This window comes from Staurois parvus, unplaced genomic scaffold, assembly GCF_062004578.1.
Source record: "Staurois parvus isolate SC_StPar_1 unplaced genomic scaffold, SC_StPar_1.0 ptg000361l, whole genome shotgun sequence".
Taxonomy (NCBI): domain Eukaryota; kingdom Metazoa; phylum Chordata; class Amphibia; order Anura; family Ranidae; genus Staurois; species Staurois parvus.
The window spans coordinates 3,348,949-3,375,700 of NW_028318157.1; the positions used below are offsets into that span (position 1 = coordinate 3,348,949).

Sequence of the window (26,752 nt, forward strand, 5' to 3'; positions counted from 1 at the left end):
GGTCATCCCCTGCACTGTGTCTGCAGTCTCTGGTCATCCCCTGCACTGTGTCTGCAGTCTCTGGTCATCCCCTGCACTGTGTCTGCAGTCTCTGGTCATCCCCTGCACTGTGTCTGCAGTCTCTGGTCATCCCCTGCACTGTGTCCGCAGTCTCTGGTCATCCCCTGCACTGTGTCCGCAGTCTCTGGTCATCCCCTGCACTGTGTCCGCAGTCTCTGGTCATCCCCTGCACTGTGTCCGCAGTCTCTGGTCATCCCCTGCACTGTGTCCGCAGTCTCTGGTCATCCCCTGCACTGTGTCCGCAGTCTCTGGTCATCCCCTGCACTGTGTCCACAGTCTCTGGTCATCCCCTGCACTGTGTCCGCAGTCTCTGGTCATCCCCTGCACTGTGTCCGCAGTCTCTGGTCATCCCCTGCACTGTGTCCGCAGTCTCTGGTCATCCCCTGCACTGTGTCCGCAGTCTCTGGTCATCCCCTGCACTGTGTCCGCAGTCTCTGGTCATCCCCTGCACTGTGTCCGCAGTCTCTGGTCATCCCCTGCACTGTGTCCGCAGTCTCTGGTCATCCCCTGCACTGTGTCCGCAGTCTCTGGTCATCCCCTGCACTGTGTCCGCAGTCTCTGGTCATCCCCTGCACTGTGTCCGCAGTCTCTGGTCATCCCCTGCACTGTGTCCGCAGTCTCTGGTCATCCCCTGCACTGTGTCCGCAGTCTCTGGTCATCCCCTGCACTGTGTCCGCAGTCTCTGGTCATCCCCTGCACTGTGTCCGCAGTCTCTGGTCATCTCCTGCACTGTGTCCGCAGTCTCTGGTCATCTCCTGCACTGTGTCCGCAGTCTCTGGTCATCCCCTGCACTGTGTCTGCAGTCCATTGGTTCAGAATATTTTTTTTTTCTTGTTTTTCGCCTCTAAAACCTAGGTGCGCCTTATGGTCAGGTGCGTCTTATGGAGCGAAAAATACGGTACTTATCAAGGGGAATAATATGTCTTTCTATGGAGGTCATTCACACCTATTCCAAACGTGATGCAATTTCCAAATGGATCCTGTGTGTGTTTTGTGCGATGCGGTGGAAACGGCCATGAAAATGCATAGGTGTTCAAATGCAATGCGATTTCAGTGCAAGAAACACCTAATTCTAATGTCACAAAATTGGCCAGAACAGAATTCACAACTGTAAAATCTCATCAGAATTGCTGCAGAATCGCACCTCAACTGCTCCTGAAATCGCATAGAAATTGCAACGCGTCAGTGTGAACCAGGGCTTAAGGTAATAGTTTTATTTGAAATTCAATACCACAATTTATTGATCGTCCCTCCTTGTCACAATGAGAGGATAAGACCACCTGGGACTGTAAACTCAAGATCTAGCGGGCCAGTGAAAAAAAACTAAACTGATTAACCTGGGTACTGGTCCTCACAGATACATGAGCAGTGTAACCTCACACAAATGGTGGTGTGTCAGGGTCGAAGGATCTAAGGAGCCACCCGGTCTTCACCAGAGCCAGTGGAGTTGTGGATGTTGCGCTGCGTGGTGGTTCCTCGGGTTGCGGTACTCTAATATGCCCGTACGGTCACAAGGCAACCAAAGAGCACACTGGAAGGACATGGTGTACACACATGATACTAGGAACCAAGGTAACCTACTGCAGCAAACTAGAAAGGTTTGCCAGGGAAGAGGACACAGGGAAAAAGCGCAGGAGAGCGAGGAATGCTGAGCAATAGTGCAGAGAGAGAGCGCAAGCGGGAAAGGGCTGCAAGAAGTAATGCTAAGAAAAACACACACAGGAACTGAAGGGACCCAAAGGGAATAAAACTGCACAAGCAGAGAGAAAACACTGAGAACAAAGACATGATCAAACAACACACAGAATATGGGAATACTTAAAGCAGAGTTCCACCCATTTTTAAAGGGCATCTCTGTACATTGTACCTGTGTTGTGTTGTAAAGCACGATTTGGATAATTTTTTTTTTTTTTTTGTATTATAAATACCTTTTTAGATCCATTTTTTTTAGGACTGCAGTTCCGGTCCCATCTGCCTAGGCGATGACGTTGTAAGGCGGCAGATCGCAAGGTCTCCTGTGCTGTCATGTCCTGTATCCCAGGAGTCCTTTGGGTTCCTAGTGACTTAATATTGCGGTACTTCGAAACCGGAAATGACGTGAATGGGAGCATTTTAGCTCCATTTTATCGCAGTCCTGTGTATGAAAGACGTGTATGATGTGTGAATTGATGTACAGGTTACCATAAGGGGACAGGAACTTCAGCCGTCCCCGCCATGGTTATGGCAACCTGTAGTATACAAGTTGCGCCGAAGCAGTGTCAGTACTGCGCAGGCACGAGATCGAGTGGTGCATGCTGGGATAGCCAACAGCACCAATTCCAGAAAGTAAAGACCTGCGGCCTTCAGATGCCCACAGCCATCATGGCTCCTGCCTGCTTCTGAGATCCAGGTAAAGTTTAACATATTTGAAAGTAATTATGAGGCTATTACTAATAGGTTTTACCAATTGATAATGCTAACGGAAAGGAAATCCTGGGTCTGCTTTACAAAAAAAAAAAAGTATTCTGGGGACTGGAGCTCCGCTTTAAGCGGTGGCGAACACCACAGGAACCAGAGGGGTCCACCTTCCACATGAAGACACGTTGCTCGAACACTAACACACAGGTGCAAAGGCTTAATAATACCTAGGTTCAGGGCGGATAGGCAGGAACTCGAGCAACTTGGACAGGAGGCAAAGCCTGGCGCCAGAACTGTGTGCGCAGAAGCTTGACACTCCTAAACTATTGAACCTTCCTCTATGCTGTCTCTATTGGTCTGAATCCAAGGAAAAGCTAAAACTCCATTCTTCTTCCTGTATTCTTCTATGTGTAGGATGGAGTAAATAATAATGATGGCAGGTTAGGAGCTTTGCTCTTCACAGGTTGGGCACAAATTTTTTTTTTTTTTTTTACCTTGTGGTATATGGACCCCTGGGCTTTATTTTTGAGCATACATATTTGTGATCAATATCACACATCCATTCCTTTTCCAAGTGAGAATTTACCAGTGACGGGGTCCCTAGAACATGCCTGCTTTCTGTGTGTTGCTTCCTGATCTGATTAGGCAGCAGAGCATTGCTCCTGATCTACCACTGTGCAAGGAAATCTTTCCATTGGGAAAGCCGACAGCAGCATGGACACTTTATTATATCGATTTTTATTTTTAGTAGATTGTGCTTTGCAGTTGTCTCCATGAGAGAAGTACAAGGAATTGGTCCTTCCATCATGAGTGCCAGGCAGCTTGCATCTCAGAAGAGGTCAGCGCTGGCAGCCTCCCCGTTTCTGTCAAATTTGTTTCATTCAAATGATAGTAACTTCCAGAAAAGAGTACATTGTATTCAAATGAAAACCTGTTCAATAGAATTGTGTTGCAGTTTGAAAAGCACATCAGTCTGGAAATGTGGCTCACCGCAGGGTTCTTGAGAAAATGTTTTATTTAGGTTCCAAGCATGAATTGTATTGACAACATTGTAGCTTTTATTGTAGAGTTTCCATTGGCTTGCAATATTTACAGCTTTGTAGAAGCTGATTAATTTATGTGTTGTAAGCAGAAAGAACTGCAGGGCACTAAAAATAGGCCGTTTTCTTCCATTGACATGCTAGTGCACAATAATTAGTATATCTCTTGTGCTGGGAAAGAATCATGTATGCTCTGTTATCAGTGCATTGTGCATACAGCCAACGCTCAATGCATGGTGTACTATATGATTTAAATTTGTATCAATCCACTGAAGCTGCAAATTGGCTTTCAAATATTCTACTAGCAACCATGGTTGTGGTCTTGTTGCTGTAGTCGCTTATGTGGCATAGTAATTGGTTATTCTTGTTTTTATAATTGCTGTTCTGTCTGAAGAGCAATAGAAGAAATGTGTCATCTCCATGACTAGAGGATGCAGTATTTATAGCCTTTGGTTATATGACCATAAGAGAGAATATTTTATAAAGCAGAAATGGGCAAGCTGACTCTAGTTTCATATCTCAGTCACCTGAGACATCCACTGCTTGGAGCTTACTTGGCAAAGTCCCATAGTAGCCTACAATGCAGTGCGATTGGCTGACATGACATGAAGCCGGGGCTGCCTGTAATGTAATGCCAGGGCTGTATCGGAAGTCTTGCATATGGTTATTAAATTGATTATAAACCCTTACATATACCCAGTGAAGGGACTGGCCCCAGGTGATAGACAGAGATTAACCACTTGCCCTCCTGAGGATTTACCCCCCTTCCTGACCAAGCCATTTTTTGCGTTACAGCACTGTTACTTTAACTGACAATTACGCGGTCATGCAACACTGCACCCAAATGAAATTTACGTTTTTGTTTTTTTCCATGAATTGAGCTTTCTTTCGGTGGTATTTGATCACTTATGCATCTTTTATATTTTGCGCTATAAAAAAAAGCCTGACAATTTTGAGAAAAAACAATATATTTTACTTTTTGCGACATGTCCAGTAAAAAAATAAAAAAATTTAATGATAAATTTAGACCAAAATGTATTCTACGACATGTCTTTGCTAAAAAAAAATCCCAATACGTGTAAATCAATTGGTTTGCGTGAAAGTTATAGCTTTTACAAATGCGGTATGTATACTGGGATTTGTTTTATTTTTACTAGTAATGGAGGCAATCGGCAAATTATAGTGGGACTGCGGCAGACATTCTGACACTGGTGGGAACTGACTTGGTGTCATTGACATCCAAAGGGGTTAACTGTGTGCTTGGGAGTGTTTTACTAGGGGGCTGTGTCAGTATGCTTCACTGTAAGCACACTGCATGGGATGGCTGTGCTGTGCACAGCTGTCCAGAGCAGTGTGCCTGAGCTGCCAGGGACGAGGACTGTTAGTAAACAAAACAGTCCTCCTCCTCGTCGGTGATTGTCGGAAATCACCGGGCGCGGCGAGTAATTACCGACTAGGACCCGGTGATTGACAGCTGCGGCCCCAAATGGCAACACGGGTAGGGCGCTCGTGTGCCCCACCCTACCCGGACATGCAAACCACATGTATATACATGATTTTGCGCACCTGTGCCGCCCTGTAGCAGTATTTCTGCTATAGGGTGAATGGGAAGCGGTTAAATAAATCCTCGTGCATAAGTTATACCTGTTTATCTACTGTGGTCTTTCCCCAGTTGATCACACCTAAGTGTGTAAAAATGAACCATACTCCAGACCACCTTTTCCAAGCAGTCCCTGCCCAGTACACTAGACCAATACTGAGCATCGTGTGAGACAAAACACATTACGCAAATGACTTGGACTTTGGTATAATGTGATCAGTAATGGTTCATACATCTGCAGTGAGTATGCCAGGTTTTGTGTGTGCATGGTTGGCATTTGTTCACTGTACAAAATTATTAGGCAAGTGAGTATTGGAACTAAATCATCATTTTTATGCATATTGTCCACCTTCAAGCTATATAAACTTGAATGCTTATTGGATTGAAGCATATCTGGTGATGTGTATATGTGTAATGAGGGAAGGTGTGGCCTAAGGAAATCAACATCCTTTATCAAGCTCTGCATAATTATTAGGCAGCATCTCCTCAAACAAAATGGGCCAAAAAAGAGATTTAACTGGCTCTGAAAAGGCAGCCTTCTTGAAATTGCTAAGATATTGGGGAGTAATCACAGAAATATCAAATATTTTGTTGCAAATAGTCAACAGGGTTGCAAGAAACATATTGAGAAAAACAGACAGCAAAAAAACTGCTAAAGATTTGAGAAGAATAAAACATGAAGCTACGAGGAACCCATTATCCTCTAATGCTGTCATATTTCAGAACTGCAACTACCTGGAGTGTCCAGAAGTACAAGGTGTCCAGAGACATGGCCAAGGTAAGGGAGGCTGAAACCCGACCACCACTGAACAAGACACATAAGGAATATCTAAAGACAAATTTTTCAAAGGTTTTATGGACTGATGAGTGACTCTTGATGGACCAGATGGATGGGCTCGTGTCTTGATCAGTAACAGGCACAGAGCTCCACTTCAACTCAGACACCAGCAGGGTGGAGGTGCGGTACTGGTATGGGTTGGTATTATTAAAGATGAGCTAGTTGGACCTTTTCGGGTTGAGGATGGCCTCATAATCAACTCCCAAACCTTCTGCCAGTTTTTAGAAGATACAGTTCGGCCCATATATATTTGGACACGGGCACAATTTTAGATTTTCTCAGGTATTTACCAAAACATATTGAAGCTATAGTTATATAATGGATTTGGGCTGAAAGTGCACACTCTCAGGTTTAATTTGAGGGTATGTACATCCAAATTGGAGGAAGGGTTAAGGAATTAGAGCTTGCACACTGGTCCCTTGAAAAAGGGGGGATGGCTACTCTTAACTACTTTCCAACCACAGATAGCTGAATGATGGCTACACTGCAGCCGGCCAGTTCTGGGAGGGCGTCATATGACGTCCTCCCAGAACGCGCTCTCCTGTGCGCCCCTGGCGATCTCCATGATCGCTTTGTCCTACGGACACAGCTGATCACGTGATGTGGTAAAAGGCCAATCACAGCGGCCTTTTACCACGTGATCAGCCGTGTCCAATGACACGCTGATCACCGGGAAATACAATTGCCGGTTCTCAGCTGCACTTTCCTCACGCTGTCAGAGCGTGAGGAAAGTACTGCTGAGAACCGGCAGTTGTCAGAGCAGGGATTGGCACCGATCATCAAGGCAAAGATGATCAGTGCCCTGATGATCAGTGCCCAGCAGTGCACCCACCTTTGCCACCCAGCAGTGCCATACACCTGTGCCCACCATTGCCACCCACCTGTGCCCATCGGTGCTGCCAGTCAGTGCCACCAGTCAGTGCCCAGCGGTTGTGCCAGTCAGTGCCCAGCGGTTGCGCCAGTCAGGGCCCAGCGGTTGCGCCAGTCACTGCCCAGCAGTGATGCCAGTCAGTGCCACCTATCAGTGACCCCTCATTAGTGCTGCCTATCAGTGCTGCCTATTAGTGCCCATCAGTGCTGCCTCTTTAACGCACATCAGTGAAGAAGAAAAATTACCTGTTTTTGAAAAATTTTATATTAGAAACAAACTTTTTTCTCAAATTTTCTGCACTTTTTTGTTTATAGTGCAAAAAGTAAAGTGCCCAGCAGCGAATACCATCAAAAGAAAGCTCTATTTGTGAGGAGAAAAAAAATGATAAAAATTTCATATGGGTACGATCTTGCATGACCGCGCAATTGTCAATCAAAGTGCGACAGCACTGAAAGCTGAAAATTGGCCTGGTAAAGAAGGGTGTATAAGTGCCCGGTAGGCAAGTGGTTAAGAGCTGTAATTCCTTAACCATTCCTCTAACTTGGATGAGCATACCCTCAAATTAAACCTATATCCATTATATAACTATAGCTTGAATATGTTTTGGTAAATACCTGGAAAGAAAAAAAAAAACTTAAATTGTGCCTGTGTCCAAATATATATGGACCTAACTGTACTTTCTTCAAGTAAGTGGTACAGAAAAGGTCTGCATCCTTCAAGAAGACCATGATATTTATGTAGGACTGTGCTCCATCGCATGCATCGAAATATTCCACTGCATGGTTAGCCAGTAAAAGTCTTAAAGATAAAAATGACATGGCCCCCTTCCTCACCTGACCTAAACCCTTTTGAGAACTTGTGGGCCCTTCTTAAACGGGAGATTTACGGTGAAGAAAAACAGAACACCTCACTGAACAGTGTCTGGGAGGCTGTGGTTGCTGCTGCACAAAGTTGATCGTCAACAGATCAAGAAACTGACAGTCTCCATGAATGGAAGGCTTATGACTGTTTTTGAAAAGGGTGGCTATATTGGTCACTGATATTTTTTTTTTTTTTAAATGTCAGAAATGTTTATTTGTACCTTGTGAGTTGTTTGTTGTTCTCAGTTTAACAGATGAAAATAAACAAGTGAGATGGAAAAAAATTAATTTTTTCATTTAGTTGCATAATAAATTCTGCACACTAATAGTTGTCCAACAATTGTTCACACATAGATATTCTCCTAAGAAACCCAAAATATCACGTTTACTTTCTTAATTACTCAGATTTGAGGTTTATTAACATTTTTGGATTGGTAGTTCAATAATTAAATATAATCCTCAAAAATACAACTTGCCTAATAATTGTGCACACCGTGTGTGATACCTGCATGTTTGGTTTGGACTATTCCAGTGCGGCACAAGTAGGCAGAATGTACGTCTAAAAACACAGAAAATAATTCCTGTACTGGTCCTACCTGCTGTTTTACCTAATCAAATAAAACTAAAGCAGTGCTTAGAGACAGAATGAGAGCAGCTTGCATCACAGCAGACTTGCCACCAACAGTCCAGAACAATGTACACAAGTTGTGTCATGCCTCAGAGATAGGATCAATATCTGTTTATCAGACTAAATTCTGTTTTGTGGTATCAGAGCTCGCTCTTCCAGGAAAATGATAAAAGTATGTCCATTTTTAAAATTAGAGCAGTCCTGTTCAAATACTCTGTTTTTTCTTAATTTTACTTCGCTTCGGAATCAAACCTCTAGTTGATGATCCATGATTTTCAGTGGTGCCATTAAAGTTTATTGCAATCAAATGGGCCTCATTATTTGTAATCTGCAGATGTTGTGGCCTCACATCCCACCCAGCACTTTGAGAACACTATTAGTAACTGCAACGGTTCAAACATTGTGGCTGTAATGATAGTCACATAAAAGCAATCTGTAGACTAGACGGAATAAATGCAGCTGTTGCCAATAGCAACCAGTTTTATTTTGGACTGTAGTCACATATTCTTGTTAAAGGAATAAACATCTGAAATAGTTGGCAGCCATGCAGAGTTCATTGAACTAGGAATGTCCTGACATTTAAAAAACAAATGGTCAGACAATACTATGCATACTATGTCCTACATTATTATTATTATTATTATTATTATAATCAGCCCTTAATGTAAGTAGCACAATACAAATTCATATGCTACATAATGCTGGACTTTAGAGCTCATGCACAATGGCCCCTCCCACATTTCACTTTTCTAAACAAGATCTGTAATTAAAACAGGTGTAGTCATGTTTAGAGTTTATAATTGGATCTTGCGCATGCAGTATTATATTTTCTAAATGCTCCATGTCAATGGCACAATTAAAGTCTTGCCTGCATTTATATGCATATAGGCCCTATTTAGAGCTCTGAGGAAGAGGGCCTTGCCCTCGAAACGTGTAAGCTGCACCATAGTGAATGGATATGCTTCTGGTAGCTTGTTTTGACTCTTGCATGCAATTGATTTATTTTTCTGAGTAGTTTTGGGATTCTGTTCTATTGTTTTTTGTTTTTAAAATTAAAGTCCTGTGGTAACACACTAGGCTGTTGCGCTTTTTTCCTGTATTTGTCTTGTAGTATAGGCCACATTTACTCCTGAGCGTTTTGTAGCTCAATGCTCCAAAACGCTCAATATACAAAATCCCATTTCAGTTGTGCCTGTTGACACCTGAGCGTAGTGTTGTTTGTAGCTTGAAAAAGTACAGGAGCAAGCATTTGTTACCACAATAGACTTCAGTTGGGAGTGCCTGGAAGCACATGAACATGTGTGAAAAAATGCAAGGAAACGTCCTTGACACAGTTTTTTATTCTCAGTAACTAGCTTTCCAATGGTTTGAAAAAAAGCGAAACTAAAGTTAAGGATGTTTTTTACCTTCATGCATTGCTTGCATTAAATTAAAAAATAGTTTTATATTTTTTATATTTCTCTGTCATTACTCTTCCCTGTTTGAAGGGGAATAGAGGGGAGAAGAGATCCAGCTCTGTGCACGGCTGCATTACTATTGCACAGAGCAAGTGAGTGTAAACATACTAAACAAGAAAAAGGCATAACAAAAAATACCAAATCTTCTCAACTGCACTCAGAGGCACAAAAATGCAAATGCACAATATATGAATCCTAATAAATTTACGCTGTGTAAAAGAATATAGTGAAGTGATTCAAGTGAGTTAGAAAATGTCCATAGTTGTTCACAATAAAATGATGTCCATCACAAGTGCTATGTGAATATCAATAAAAATACAATAACAACCTGCACTAGGAGCTAATGGTTAAATAATTGCTAAAAAGCAGCTAGCAAAAATGTTGGCCATAAACAAAATATAGAAAGTAAATGCAGTGCTAATTTACAAAAAAAAGTAAGAAAAATGAAAACCTATATAGAATGGCAATAATATTCATGGCAAAAAAGTCCAAATATCCCAGTTGAAAATCGCAAAGAGATCTGGTGCCAGAAGAAATAAAACTCCAAAGGCATGCTGATAGGTTAATTGGCTCCTGTCTAAATTTGGCCCTAGTATGTGTATGTATGTATGAATGTAAGTTAGGGACCTTAGATTGGACGCTCCTTGAGGGTTAGGGACTGATTTGAATGTACAGTGTGTGTGTGTGTGTGTGTGTGTGTGTGTATGTGTGTGTGTGTGTGTATATATATATATATATATATATATATATATATATATCAATCAGATGTGCTCAAAAGTTTGCATACCATGGCAGAAATTGTGAAATATTGGCAATGATATTGCAAATATGACTGATCATGCCAAATAATGCTCTTTTATTGAAGGATGATGATCATATGAAGCCATTTATTATCACATTGTTGTTTTGGCTTCTTTTTTTTATATCATAATAACAGAAATCACCCAAATGGCCATGATCAGAAGTTTACATACCCTGGAATGTTTGGCCTTGGTACAGACACACAAGGTGACACACACGGGTTAAAATGCCAATTAAAGGTTAATGTCCCACATCTGTGGCTTTTTAAATTGCAATTAGTGTCAGTGTATAAATAGTCAATGAGTGTGTTAGCACTTACGTGGAAGAACTGACTAGGCTAGATACATTCCAGGGTATGTAAACTTTTGATCATGGCCATTTGGGTGATTTCTGTTATTATGATTTAAAAAAGAGCCAAACAACTATTTGATAAAAAATGGCTTCATATGACCATCATCCTTCAATAAAAGAGCATTTTTTGGCATGATCAGTCATATTTGCAATATCCATGACAAAATCTCACAATTTCTGCCAGGGTATGTAAACTTTTGAGCACAACTGTATATAGTGTGTGTGTGTGTGTGTGTAAAGCACTGTGTAAATTGACAGCGCTATAGAAGTACCTCCTAATAAATAAAATAAACCTGATCCCTTTGACAATGTCTGTTTGAATGAAACGTACGTCAGGGATAAAGCTTCTACTGACGTCTCCCTTGCTTGGCTGGATCCGGCACCAGTGGCATTTGCATTGTTTTAGGTTATTATTTGAAGATGTTTGTAAGTAATTTTTCTGGCAGCTATGTAATACATATTTAATGGTACTACACCATTGGAGGCTTAGCTTTTCTTGCCGAGCTTAAAGTATGTTCACCTTTTAGACAAAAATAATGAATGTACATTTTTTTGCAGGTAAACAAAATGTGCATTTATTTTATTTTCCACTGCAGGAGCCTGGAGAGCATTGCACCAGTGATCAGTAGATCACTGATGCCATGCAGGTCTCCTGCAGACCTTTCAGAATATCTGCTTGCCATACAGGATGTAAGAGCAAGCAGATATTCTGACAGGAAGCTTCAATGAACTATTATGGCGCTCCACACCGTCGTGGTAGTTAATTGAAAACTAAAAGCCTACAGCCGATAATGATGTCAGGAATTGCAGTTCATTCATTAACGGACTTCGCACGGCCTCACTGTTGTAAAATTTGACAGACAGTACGAGGAAAAGTTGCCCCGTACTATCTGTCAGAGGGAGGGGTGGCAGCGGCTGTGGCTATGGGACATGTTACATGTTCCACCCTAAAAATGGATGGTACATGTAACATATTCCCAAAGGTGAACTTATCCTTTAACTGCAGAGCGGCAGAGATTTTTGATTCCTATCGCTCCACGCCCGGTACATGTAGTTTTGGGTGTCAGGCAGGTAGGTGAGCCTAGGACCAGCTCAACGCCGTCGGCTAGAGGGCAAGGAGGAGAGCGGACACTCCCCTTCTTGTCCTAACCCAGAAGTGACATAATGTCCCCGTTGAGAGATTCCTGGCCATGAAAGCTGGGAAACAATGTAATGCGGTTCAATGTGCACTGCATTACATTCAGTGGAGCACAGGGGAAACATGCAGACCCTGGATGCCTCAATAAAGAGAACCTGTCAACAAATAATTTTTTTTTTTTAATTGTAAAAAATGAAAGTTACACCCCAGCACATACCTTCACCCCCCCCCCCCAAAAAAAAAGAGGCTCCTCACCCCACCACATATATGCATGTACAAACATAAAAGCACGCGCTGGGATGCCTACGCATGAAAAATCGATTGCGATACACATGTCACATATCGCTGTGCACGCCAGAATGAGAGTAATAATTCTAGCATCAGACTTCCTCCGTAACGCTAAACTGAAGACCTATAAGGAGCTTTATAAGTGTCGACCTATAGAAAATATAGGGTGCTAAATTTAATCGCCATTTCACAAGCGCACACAAATTTAAGGTTTGACAAGTTGGATATCTATTTACTCAGTGCAACCTCCTCTTTTCAAAAAAACAGGGTAATTTATTGCTTTTTTGTGCCCTAAGATTAACTTGTATCATGCAACATAAAAAATTGGAACTACCACTATTTTATTCTCTAGGGTCTCTGCTTTCAGAAAATATATAATGTTTGGGGTTTTGTGTAATCTTTAGGCCTAAAATGATTTTTTAAACTTGTGCAAAAACAGCTCTGGCAGCGAAAGGGATAAAGGATAAGCCCGACACCCCCCTTGGGGCTCATTACACTGCACGGTATCTCCCCTCCTTGCTAGTTCCTTGGTGCGGTGCTGGAGAGAGGCAGGGAGGGGAGGAGGAGGTAAACAGCTCAATGTTAAAAATATGAAACGTTTAAGATGCCATAAAGCACCTTTTTGTTTTTAAAATCCCCAGACATTCCTAATATCACCAACAAATTAAATACAGTTTTGGTTAAAATGTATTTATTTTGTTTATCTTGACAAGTAGATTGGGACACTGATTTAGTCCCTGGACAAGTATTTTTTTTCAAAAATGTCCACACCCCTGTGGGAGATTGCAGTAAAGTTCCTATCTAAGGTGCTGCTTGTGTTCCTATGTTGGATGTTCCCTGGTGCAAGACCCATGCAGCTTCACACTTTGTTAAACCTCCAATAATTTGGGGTCTGACAACTTGGTGGTAGGCTGTGTGTGTTTTGAGATGGTGGGCTCACTGGTTATACATCACTGGGTCTCATGGAGGATTTGATGGACACCATAGTGTCTATTCACTTTTGACACTTGATGTGAGCTTTTTTTAATTTATTGGTGTTCACATAGCACTTATGATGAACATTATTTTATTGTGAACATCTATGGACATTATCTGACTCACTTGAATCCCTTCATTATATTCTTTTAAACAGTGCAACTGTATTGGGATCCAGGTGAATATAACATGTTTGTTATTTTAATTATAAAAGATAAAAAAAAAAATTAGCTTTTAGTAGCATTTTAAGCCTCAGACACTCAAAACGAGCAACAACCTCTATTAAATGCTTTTGAGCTTTTTGAAGCCTGTAAAATGACCAAAGGTGTGTGTGTGTGTGTGTGTGTGTGTGTGTGTGTGTGTGTGTGTGTCACACACATTAGGTCCTTTTTTTGAGCTAGCTTGAATGCGGCTTTAGTGTAAGATGTCACCTTGCAGCTGCCCTCCCTCTGCATTGCAAGGGTAAAATGCTAATTTGTCTAGGGGGATAAGCATATGCACTATACATGCTTTCTTCTCTGCTACCAGGATGTGGGTTGCCCCTTGGCGTCCTTACATAGAATGCAGTCCCGATTTTCGCTGCATCCAGTTGAGGAGTGACTTTGAGGGACCTGATATACAGAGGAGGAAGCTTGCTGGAGTGAGAACTAAAGTAAATATTTTTCCCTAATTCATACACATCTAGACAAAATGAGCGTTTTAATCACTGCAGTGTAGAGGAAGAGATGTTCCAATGCAGGGTAAATTTTAAGTTACATCTTTAGGCCTCATTCACACTGGTGATGTGGCTTGTTCTACATGACTTGGCTGTTTATGCGGTTGGAGCCTCCGGGTGCTGTGTGCAGGCGGCCTACAAAATTCTATGGGGTTGCAGCATGTGTACAGACACAGCCGTTAATTCTAATTTGACAAGTATGCAGGGGCGGGTGCCCCCAAATGCAGACAGTGTGCCACTGCTTCCCCATAGTTTTATATGCTGCCTGCATCTCTGGCTGCAAAAACAAATGGCCAATTCACTCTGTGTAGGCCACATAGCCTGTGGAAATGAGACTTCAAGGCCGGCAGCTGCTGGCGCCTTAACAGCTGCTTTTAGCAGCGCATTCCCATGATGGAGTGATTGTGTTGGCGGGTGGTGTTCATCATGATTGATCTGGACCAACATGGTTGAACAACAAAATTTGGCGTTGGATGTGCATCAAGGTTTGTTTTTTTTTTTTAAATTATGTTTTTATTTACTTTGACAATTGAGTAGGGGTAATATGTACTGCATGCTTTTTTACATAGGGGGTGGGTTAAAAGGGGGCTTCCAGATTCCCATAAGGCACCCCCACAACCACCAGGCCAGGGTTGTGGGGAAGAGGTCCTTGCTCTTCCACACACCTTTTTTTTTGGCAGTAGTAGATACATAAAAAAGCACCAAGTTGCACTACAGGAAATGGAGGCCGGGGAAGAGTTTCATGTAAAATTATATTTTCCTTTTATGTCAAATTAGCATTTTCTATTTCAACCAGAATATGGCAACTTCTAATATGGTGTGTCTGTCAATTTTCAGGAGAGTTGTATTAAAATGATCGATTCAGTGGTTAGGAAGTGTTCTGGAAAATATGAAAGAAAAAAATGCTCTTTAAGTGGTTAGTCCTACCCTTGATTGTTGTCTTTTATACTAAATGTAAAATTTTCTCTTTCCTCTTAGTGTCCAAAGTATGTTCACTACAGAGACTGGAGCCAAGATGGAGGTCAAAAATGCCACTTCCTCCTCTGCTTGTACGAATCATGCATAAATCCAGACTTCGATATTTTGGGAAAGCTGACAAGAAGATTGAATATCCTTACCAGGTAAGAAAAAGATCCCTCTATTTGTATTGCTTCTTAACTTCATTTTGAAACAGGGAAAATAGATTTTAGTTCAATAAATCTCCAATCTTTTATGGATTTACAGGGGAAATATATGTTTTTCTGCCACTTCAAACACTTTGCAAATAGAAACTATATCTTTAGGAGAATTGTGAAACTTCAGGTAAATATAAAATAAACACACTTTGAAAGGCTGCGTTATCAGAAACACAAGAAAAAACTAATCTCATATTGGATATTTCTTTAAGATTTCACTGAGACAAAGCATTCCTTGAAGTCAAAACTTTTTTTTTTGTTTGTTTTCAGACAGTGATTCCCCTCATGCTGTAGGTACTTTTACATCCTTACAACTAGTAGTACATTTTTTTGGATGAAGAATTTAAAAAAAAAAAAAAGCAGATCTAGTTGGGAGGCAGGAAACCTGAATCAAGGAAAATTCAGAGCTCCTCAAAAGTAAAAAAAAAATCATAGAGAATTCAAATAAGTGTGGTCATGAATTTAGCCAGCCGTGAATGGGTGGCCATTGTCCTACAAACTGCCTTATTCCATTAGGTTTTTGATGTTGAGCTATTTAATTTGAGTGTCCGCTTAGCATTAAACAATTGCAGTCCAACTAGATGAACAATTTCACAACTCAGATTGAAGAGCATCTTCATTTCAATAGGCAATTTTTTTTTCTGTTGTAACTACTATTGGGGTCATCAGGAAACACACTGCGGTTTGATAGTCATAAATAATCATTTTGCAGTTTTTATAAAAGGGAGAAAGCAGCAATGGCATCCCTTTAAAAAAAAAAAAAAAAAAAAAAAAAAAGGTAAGAATCTTATTTTGAAACCTGCTGATAAAAGGGCAGCTGTAGTTGTTTTTGATTGTGCTGATTATTCTTGATCTTCGTAATGCCCATACCTACCAACAGCTTTCAATGAATCCTACACTAGGCATATACAGAAAATTACAGCAACTTGTTGACATGCTGACTTATAAAAGATACAGCAAAATATGTTCATGTAGAGCATCCTATTTTTCAGATATCTATGGTCTTTCAAAAATCTAAAGGACTTTGTTCTTTGAAGTACAGTGTCTGGCTCTTTAGGAACTACACAACCATTGGCCAAGTTTAGATTTTCAGTTAGTCTCAGCTTGGGGCCAGGTGCGTTTTAGTTTATTTCAGATTAACGCCGGGTGGAGGACTGCATGGTGCTACTTTACCTGTGTCAGCTTCCCCTGCCTTGCTGTGTCCTGGTGTGTTTGCAGGACCTTTTCAAGTTGGATCTCACTGTATATGCACAACTTCATTCTCAGGTTGATTTCAGACCTTATAGAGGCCATAGATAGCCAGGGTCACCACTGACTGTAAACTACTAAAGCTACCCAGTTCAACTTGCCAGCCCCAGTCTAACAATGGCTTTTTCCACACGGAACATGGATAGGTATAACTTATCAAAAGGGGGATAAGATAGCCAGTTCAACATGTCAGCCAGCCAAAAACCAAATTAACCTGTCTAACAGTATGCATTTAAAAACAGAGGTTCAGTTAGCACACATTTTCAAATACATACGTAAGCCAAAGAGCCACATCGCGGCACCCCGACATTCTGTGTTCCTAACTCTACAAATTTTGGGAGTCCTCCTAGTCGAGGCACATGTATTTAATGGATAGACTGAGGGCAGGTGATCCTGAGGGAGCCCACCCCTCCTTAAAGGTACAGGAGCAAAAAGGACACCCAACATGTAGGACAATGGCAGCTAGGGTATTCAGTGCACCCATTCTGGATCTAAAGATTTAACTTATCCCTATGGGCTAAAAAGTTCCCCCTGGAAAAAACCAGGTTGAGATTCTTCCATGCACTTGTTTTGTAGTAGGTGATCAGCATTACCAATTTGTAGCCCTTCCCTTTTGGCCTGTTCACGTTCCCCTGGATTTTCACTAAGGTGCTTGCCCGCATCTTAGTTTTTCTCCCTGCTCAAGGGATTCATGTTGTGGCTTACCTGGATGATCTCTAGTGGAAAGGATTAGTCCTTCCACCCTCTTCAGCCAACATCCAGTGGAAAATGCAGACTCTGCAGAGCTTAGGTTCGATCCTCAACTTGAGTCATCACTGGAATCTTCTCACAGGTTAGAGTGCCTAGACCTGATTTTAAACACAAACCTGACCCAGGATCTTCATGTCTCTGGACAAACGTCTGTCTCTTGGATCTCATGCCTGAGCTACCTGGGCCCAGGGGTAATACTTGATTCATGCCTGCTTGAAGAGTCCTTGGTTTTAATGGTTACCTTCTTTGAGGCAGTAACATATGCCTTGTTTCGCGACAAACCATTGCATCTCAAAATTCTAGCAGTGTGGGGCAAACAGACTTAGACCTTTGACCGTCCGATGTATCTTACCCCTATGACCAGACTCTTTAGTGTGGTGGATTGCCAAACCAACAATAGTATCATGGAAGCTCTACCCTCCAGAGATGCGGAAAGTCCTGACAATGGGTGGCAAGACTATCAAGCAGGAGACCTAATTGCTGGAGGAGGTCTGTCTAGAGCTTAGGGTGAACCAGTTTTATATTTAAAGCTTGACCACTCATCTGTGAGGACATCTGGCAAGGATTCAGGTGGGCAGTGACACTGCCATTGCCTACATTCTCCAACAAGGGAGCAGCAGACATCGTGTGCCTCAGAGAGAAACAGACTTGACCTTCTCTTAGGCAGAACTGCGTGTTTTGACCCTGTTCACCGTTCAGAATCAGCCATCTACTAAATTTAATGCCTTGGATATGGTGAATTGAGCTGCCCATTTGGAAGTGTTGTAAGCCCTTTGTCACAGCTGTGGGATGCTGGATGGGCATTTTCTGGATCAAATGGCCCTAAACTTGAGTACCACTTGGTATGACTTCAGCCTGTTGTCCCCTTCCCCCAAAGGGACTTGCCCATACGTCCTCTGGTTGCTTATACCATAGCATTGGATTAAATCGTTCTTGGTTTGCACTCATGCAAGGGCAGAAGAGAGATCTGGGGTCTAATAAACCCCAGAACTCTCAATAAAGAGAACATGTCACTGCCCATGCTGTCACAAGGGATGCTGTTCATGCCTTGTAATAGTAATAAAGTTGATAAAAGAAAAAAAAATTTGACACAATGTAAAACTATTTGAAAAAAATTTAAATCTCCCCTCCCCCCCCCAACTGTTAGTGCATGAAGGCGAACAAGTAAATAGGCTGCCCACGCATATGTAAACAGTGTTCGCACTACACGTGGGATATCACCGCATACGATATCGTGAGAGCAATATGTTTTAGCACCAGACTTCCTGTGTAACTCTACACTGGTGACCTGTAAAGACTTATAAAGCGTCACCTATGGAAATTCAGTACTGTAATATGGCTCTGTTTCATGATTTTCACGGCACAATTTTAAAGCGTGACATTGTTGGATGTCTATCTACTTGGTGTAACGTTATCTCTTATATTTTACCAAACAGTTGAGTATTATGTTTTTGTACAACCACTGTGCAAACACCGTGTGACATAAAAAAAAATTGCAACACCTACCCTTTTATTCTCTAGGGCCTCTGCTTCGAAAAGAAAAGGGGGGGTGTATGTGAGTGTGTCTGTGTGTGTGTGTGTGTGTGTGTGTGTGTGTGTGTGTGTGTGTGTGTATATATATATATGTGTGTGTGTGTGTGTGTGTGTGTACATATATATGTATGTGTGTGTGTGTGTATATATGTTTACAGTATATATGTGTGTATGTAATTTTTTTATTATTATTATAATGTATGTATAATTAGAGACATACCGGTATTTGGTGTTTCTAAGTAATTTTTCTTGCAATAAAATGTAGATTTTTACATTTAGGAGAGAAGTATTGAAGTAGTTAAAGACTGACAGGCTACAGGCAGTGAGGCTAGATTCTGCACCTATGCCTCCCAGGTGCAGGAAAATGCCAAGATTGGATGCAAAGGAGCTAAACTCAGTGTGCATGTGGGTTATCTCATTTGCAGAAATGTAAAACGTATTTAAAGAAGTATGGCAAAAGCTCTTCTGTCTGTACTTCTCCTGTGGGTTAGAGGTCTGCACTCTCATGACCGAGACTCAGCCAACAGCGGGCTATAGCCTGCTGTCAGCTGACATCACAGAGCTGCTCCAGGTTCTGCGGGGATCCCCCCCAATAATGTCTGGGTCCACCCAGATGCCTGACTGGCAGCTGACTCAGAGTGCTTGAGCCAGTTGCTCCTGCCCCCCTCCCCAGCCTGGTGCTCCAGTGACTGTGAGCTCTGGTTTCAGAGCGAACCTGAGAACTGCGCAATCAATGGTCTTTGATCGTAGAGCTGGGGGGAGGGGTTGAACAGCTGCAACCGTTTAGGTGCGTAGGTTTGATATTTTTTTTTTTCCCCTGCATTTTTTTTAACCACTTCCAGTCCGGACATTTTTACCCCCTTCCTGACCAGGGCAATTTTCATCTTTCAGCGCTATCACACTTTGAATGACAATTGCGCGGTCATGCAGCACTGTACCCATGTGAATTTTTTACCATTTTTTTGAGACAGATCAACTTTATTTTGGTGGTATTTATTCACCGCTAGGATTTTTATTTTTTTTGCTATGTAAATGAAAATGTCCAAAAATTTAGAAAAAGTGTTTTTCTTATAAAATTTTGCAAATAAATAATCATAAATCTTGGGCAAAATTTATTCTGTTATCTTTTTAGTAAAAAAAAAAGGCAAATTAGTTTATAACCAAAAACTATAATTTTTAAACATTTTTTTTTCCATTTTTATTTTAATTTTTATATATATATATATATATATATATATATATATATATATATATATATATATATATATATATATATATATATATAATTTTTTATTTTTTTTTTATTTTTTTTTTTTTACATACTGTCACCCTAGCAGTACTACTTTTGGGGGGTGAAGAAGTTTTTTTGTTTGTTTTTTTTTGTTTTTTTTTTTACACTGATTGCTTTTACACCCATATAGGATGTAAAAGCAATCATTTCTCTTTCTGTCTGCATTCTTGCAGCCATTGAGAACTACTGAGTGAGCTGTGATTGGTCACAGCTTGTCACATGGTACAAGGCTGTTGTGAATAGCCTTGTACCATGTGACCTCTGTGATCATTCACAGATTTCACACATAGTAAGAAATGATGTCAGAAGTGACATCTTGCTTACTACTTTGCATGTGATCACTGATTGGCCAATCAGTGATCACATGATCGGAACCTCATACAGAGGTCCCGTCCGATCGGTGTTTCACTGTGTCCGGAGGATACAGCGGGCACTGGATCGCTGTGCTTCGCGCTCCCAGGCAGCGCGCACAAGCAGGGAGCGGGGAGGCCGTTTATAAATGGCCACCCAACCCTGCAGTGCCACCGTCCGGTCGTTTATATACAACGACTGGTCGGGAAGTGGTTAAGATGCTACTTTTGTAGGTAACCGATTTTTTTGCTACCCAAAATGACTTCTTGTCTGCCATTTCCCGGTCACTTTGTCATTATCTTTTTTGTTTGTGTCATTCAGGTTTTTACTAAAGGCAATTTTTGGAAATTTACTGGGATTTTTGAAGCAAAGCAATATTTTTTAACACATAATCTTGTTTCTTTTATTCAGTAACTGCATCTCCATAAAAGAGCTATTGGATGCACACTTGTTTACAAAACTTAGATGAAACACAGGACAATGCAGTAAAACAATACACCCATATTGTTCAGTTTTAAACAAGGGAACAATGCATCTTCACCATCAGATGTTTCATTTCAGAGTTATATGGCTCAACATGTTTCTTTCTTGTAGTCCACTCCTTCAGGAATTACATATACATTTTTGGTTTTACAAATAATACTTTTTAAATAAAATAGAAAACAAAATTATGGCGGTGCAGCAAAATAAATTTTGGACCAAAATGAAAATTCAGGATGCACTTGGCCGAAAACCGAATTTTTTTTTTTTTTTTTTATATACACTCAACGGCCACTTTATTAGGTACACCTGTTCAATTGCTTAGTAACACAAATTGCTAATCCGCCAATCACATGACAGCAACTCAATGCATTTAGGGCATCTAGACGTTGTGAAGAGGACTTGCTGAAGTTCAAACTGAGCATCTGAATGGGGAAGAAAGGGATTTAAACACTACCCAACTTTGCTATAGCCAAAAGATGGCTACATCGCAGTCGGCTTGTTCTGGGAGGGCGTCCATGGATGTTTTCCCAGAACCACACCCCCCACGCACGCCGTGCACGATCTGTGATTGCTGTGTTCTTTGGCCACAACTGATCAGCTGTCCAAGCAAAGGACCAATCGGAACCGCCTTTTACCATGTGACCAGCTGTGTCCAATCAACAATGTGAAGTGCCAGTTATCGGCAGACCTCTCCTCACTCTGACAGCACGTGAGGAGAGCCGGTAAGCAGCATTTCTCAGGGGGTCATCTACACTGATCATCAGTTTTCTGTTGATCATTGTAGCCTCATCAGTACCCATCATTGCCCATCTGTGTTGGCTTTCAGTGCCTCCTCAGTGATGCCTGTCAGTGCCTATCAATGCAGCCTCATCAGTGCACGTCAATGAAAGAGAAAAATCAGTTATTTACAAAACTTAATAACAGAAACTAAGAAAAAATTTTTCACAATTTTTGGTCCTTTTTTGTTTAGCAAAAAAAAACCCCAGTGGTGATTAAATACTGCCAAAAGAAAGCACTATTTGTTAAAAAAGAATGATAAAAATTTAGTTTGGGTACAGTGTTGAATGACTACACAATTGTCCATTGTGCTGAAAGCTGAAAATTGGCATGGGCGGTAAGGGGATAAACGTGCCCGGTAGGCAAGTTGTTAAGCGACTTTGAATGTGGCATGGTTGTTGGTGCCAGACGGGCTGGTCTGAGTATTTCAAAAAGGTGATCTGGGATTTTCATGCACAACCATCTCTAGGGTTTACAGAGAATGGTCCGAAAACAAAAAAAAATTGGACAGTAGAAGATTGGAAAAACATTACCTGGTCTTTTGAGCCTCGATTTCCCTATAGATGATTGTGTGTGCAAATCCCAGTAGATCAGCAGTTTTTTAAATACTCAAACCAGCCCGTCTGGCACGAATAACCATGCCACGTTCAAAGTCACTTAAATCCCCTTTTTTTTTTTTCCCCCATTACAATGCTTGGTTAGAACTTCAGCACAGCTAGATGCATAAATGCATTGAGTTGCTGAAATGGGATTGGCTGATTACCAATTTGTGTTACCAAGCAATTGAACAGTTGTTCCTAATAAAGTGGCCAGGGAGTGTATATCCAGTGACATTAAATAACTTCTATTGAAAGTGTGTGTGTATGTATGGACACCCCTCCAAATCATTGGATTCAGGTGTTCCAATCACCTCCATGGTCACAGGTATATAAAATCAAGCACCTAAGCATGCACACTGCTTTTACAAACATTTGTGAAAGAATGGGTCGCTCTCAGGAGCTCGGTGAATTAAAGCGTGGTACTTTGATAGGTTGCCACCTGTGCAATAAGTCCATCCGTGAAATTTCCTTGCTACTAAATATTCCACGGTCAACTGTTAGTGGTATTATAACAAAGTGGAAGCAACTGGGAACAACAGCACGAAGTGGTAGGCCATGGGGTCAGCGCATGCTGAAGTGCATAGTGTGAAGAAGTCGCGAACTGTCTGCAGAGTCAACAGCTAAAGACTTCCAAACTTCATGTGGGTTTCAGATTAGCACAACACGAGTGCATAGAGAGCTTCATGGAATGGGTTTCATGGCCAAGCAGCTGCATCCAAGCCTTACATCACCAAGTGCAATGCAAAGCGTCAGATGCAGTGGTGTAAAGCACGCTGCCACTGGACTCTAGAACGGTGGAGGCTTGTTCTCTGGAGTGACAAATCACACTTGTCTGTCAGTCTGATGGACTTGTCTGGGTTTGGCGGTTGCCAGGAGAACGATACTTGCCTGACTTCATTGTGCCAAGTGTAAAGTTTTTGGTGGAGGGGGGATTATGGTGTGGGGTTGTTTTTCAGGGGTTGGGCTTGGCCCCCTAGTTCCAGTGAAGGGAACTCTTAAGGCGTCAGCATTCCAAGACATTTTGGACAATTTCATGCTCCCAACTTTTTGGGAACAGTTTGGGGATGGCCCCTTCCTGTTCCAACATGACTGCACACCAGTGCACAAAGCAAGGTCCATAAAGACATGGATGAGCGGGTTTGGGGTGGAGGTACTTGACTGGCCTGCACAGAGTCCTGACCTCAACCCAATAGAACACCTTTGGGATGAATTAGAGCAGAGATTATGAGCCAGGCCTTCTCATCTGACATCAGTGCCTGACCTCACAAATGCGCTTCTGGAAGAATGGTCAAACATTCCCATAGACACACTCTTAAACCTTGTGGACAGCCTTCTCAGAAGAGTTGAAGCTGTTATAGCTGCAAAGGGTGGGCCAACTCAATATTGAACCCTACGGACTAAGACTGGGATGCCATTAAAGTTCATGTGCGTGTAAAGGCAGGCCTCTTAATACTTTTGGCAATATTGTGTGTGTGTATACTGTATAATATTACTGCACAATAGGATGGTTTTTTTTTTTTGTTGTTGCAGGATCCTGGAAAGCATTGCACCAACGATCAAGAGATCGCTGGAGCCATGCAGGACTCCTTTAGACCTGTCAGTATATCTGCTTGCCCGTACATCCCCTACAAGTAAGCCAACAGGAAGTATCAATGAACTGCCACAGTGCTCACAGCGCTGTGGTAGTTCAATGAGAAATACAAGTCGATAGCCACTAAGGTTGTCGGGACATGTAGTTTTCTCATTCACAGGATACTGTGAAGGAGTGATGTGACCAGGCAGGCGGAGCCCGAACGGCCGCGTATTTGTATTAACATATTCATCGCTAGAGGGAGGAGAAAATTCCCCCGCTGTCAGTGGGGGAGCAAGGATTGGTCCTTTTCTAACATGTTATGAAAGGTAAACTTACCCACTTTTTTTTTTTTTTTTCCCCTTCTATCTGCAAAACACTGATAATCCTATTTTGGGCCGAAACATCGTTGTACCACTACAAAATTATTATAAACCATACAAGTCATGTCATCCAGTATCTTCCAAAAGGCTATAACCCCACAGTGCAGTGACCCTTAGGTAGGTATGAAAGAGGGACCCAGAAAGAAGGCAGAACAGCAGAGACACCCCCCCACCCCAACTTATATAAGAACTAAATACAGGACATCAAGTGAGGCAAACCATGAACCATCCATATTATATTGTGTAAGCTGACCCTAGCTAACTCCCACCAGGCCACTGTACCCATGTTCAGTGGACCATATGAATCGTGTATAAAGCATATTCTGTATATAAAAACATATAATTACCTGTGCATGTCCCTGCTTACCCACCTATCTGGAAACAAATGTATGGTTTCATCAAAACTCAAACCCGCTGCCACAGGCTGGGCTGGAAAACAGAAGTGTATATACTTAACATCCTATCTGATACTGCAGCATTTTTAATGCTGAAGGCAATCCCCATTTACCTTCAAGAGATTTATACTAAGATCTGAAGATATGTTCATGTAACTTGCTGATTTACTAATGATTGTCCATGTGTGTGTGTTTTTTTTTTTTTTGTTTTTTTTTTCCCCCGTTTCTAGGCCTATTTTGAAGTTGCCGATCACTCTGGTATGATGTCCATGGTGATGTGGAACTATTTGTGTCTGGAATGGTACAACACACTTCAGATTGGCAATGTTATCTTACTCCAGCAGTATGCTTTGAAGAATAGCTACCCAAACAGGACTCTCCCAACAACTGGAAATTCGCAGGTGAAGAGACTGCCTAATCTTGGTAAAGTATTTCTGAGGTAATGTGATTTGCCTCAGTTGATTGTGTCATTTATTGCAGTGTGGGTTTATACACTTCTCATTGCTTATGCGCCATTGCCCTTTGCTTTTCCCTGCACAAGTACAAAAATCGATTGTGCATGCTTACAGCACAAGCAGTCACATATATACACTCACTGGCCACTTTTATTAGGTAAACCTGTTCAATTGCTTGGTAACAGAAATTGCTAATCACATGGCAGCAACTCAAGGCATTTAGACATCTAGATGTGGTGAATATGACTTCAAACTGAGCATCAGAATGGGGAAGAAATGGAAATTTAAGTGACTTTAAATGTGGCATGGTTGTTGGTGCCAGACGGGCTGGTCTGAATATTTCGAAAACTGCTGATCTACTGGGATTTTCACGTACAAACATCTGTAGGATTTACAGAGAATGGTCCGAAATGACAAAATATCCAGTGAGTGGAGAATGAGCAGACTGGTTCGAGATGCTAAAAAGGCAACAGTAACTGGGATAACTACTTGTTACAACCAAGGCATGCAGAATTCCATCTCGGAATGTACAACACGGCGAACTTTGAAGCAGATGGGCTACAGCAGTGGAAGATCACACCGGGTAGCAAAATATACCTAATAAAATTGGTAAAAAGATGGAATTTGGCCTACATCTGATGTTGACAGAGCCGAAGGATCATCCGCAATAGGAGATGGAGGGCAAAATGGAATTTGGCCCACACCTGATTTTAATGGAGCTGAAAGATCATCAGCAATAGGAGATGGAGGGCAAAATGGAATTTTGGCCCACACCTGATTTTGACGGAGCTGAAGGATCATCAGCAATAGGAGATGGGCAAGATGGAATTTGGCCCATACCTGATGTTGATGACACAGGTTTTTTGATGGATTCAATTCTGTCTACCCTCTGGGGAAAAAATGATCCAATGATGTCTGAGTAGTAGCTCTTTTTTTCTCATAAATGACTCTGTAGCTCTGGATGGCATTCTGAATGGCTGCTGCAACCTTTGTGTATCGTTCTATGTTGGGGTCCTGTGCCGCAAAAACTTACAGTGCCTCTTCAAGTAAAGAGAATTCCCTTGCCATTTCCTGTATTGTGAATCTCTTTGGTTCTTCAGTTACATCTTCCTCTTGGCTCTCTTTGTCTTTTCGCTGGGCTTCTAATTCCATCAGGTCCTCATTAGTAAGCGCCTCATGTTGCACAGCAAGGAGTTCAGTGAAGTCGCCCTCTTGCAGATCTAGCTCCAGCTTCGTGCTAAGGGTCACTAAGGTGTTGCAGACCTCTTTGGACTCCTTACCCATCTTCTCAAGTTCATTAACAAACTGCGGGCAAAGGTTCTTCCAAACCCCATTCATGGTGACAGCCGAAACCTCACGCCAAGCAAAGTTGATATGTTTTGTGGCCTTGTAGATGTTCTAGTCCTTCCAAAATTGTCACAAGGTTGTTCCGGTTTCATCAATAGCCTCCACTGCCTGACGAAAAAGTGTGACGTAAATAATATTTCTTGAAAGTCGCAATAACTCCTTGGTCCATAGGTTGGATGAACGCTGTAGTATTTGGTGACCGATGCACTACTTTGACCTTGGGATGAAAGTCATCCATGAATTGGGGGTGACCTGGTGCATTGTAAAGCAGCAAAAGAATATTGAAGGGGATATTTTTCTCCAAACAATATTTCTCTATCTCTGGGATAAAGTGGTGGAAAAAACAGTCATGGAAAATGGCCTGTGTAACCAAGGA

General features: G+C 41.7%; 1 protein-coding gene across 1 annotated transcript in view; it reads left to right on the forward strand.

Annotated features, from left to right (window-relative positions):
• RADX (RPA1 related single stranded DNA binding protein, X-linked) overlaps positions 1 to 26,752 on the forward strand; it is a 125,784-nt gene that overhangs the window by 25,105 nt on the left and 73,927 nt on the right. The window contains exons 2-3 of the mRNA XM_089684927.1: positions 14,998 to 15,140; positions 24,805 to 24,997. Coding sequence (XP_089541053.1) covers positions 14,998 to 15,140; positions 24,805 to 24,997 — 336 coding nt within the window. The remainder of the gene's footprint in view (positions 1 to 14,997; positions 15,141 to 24,804; positions 24,998 to 26,752) is intronic.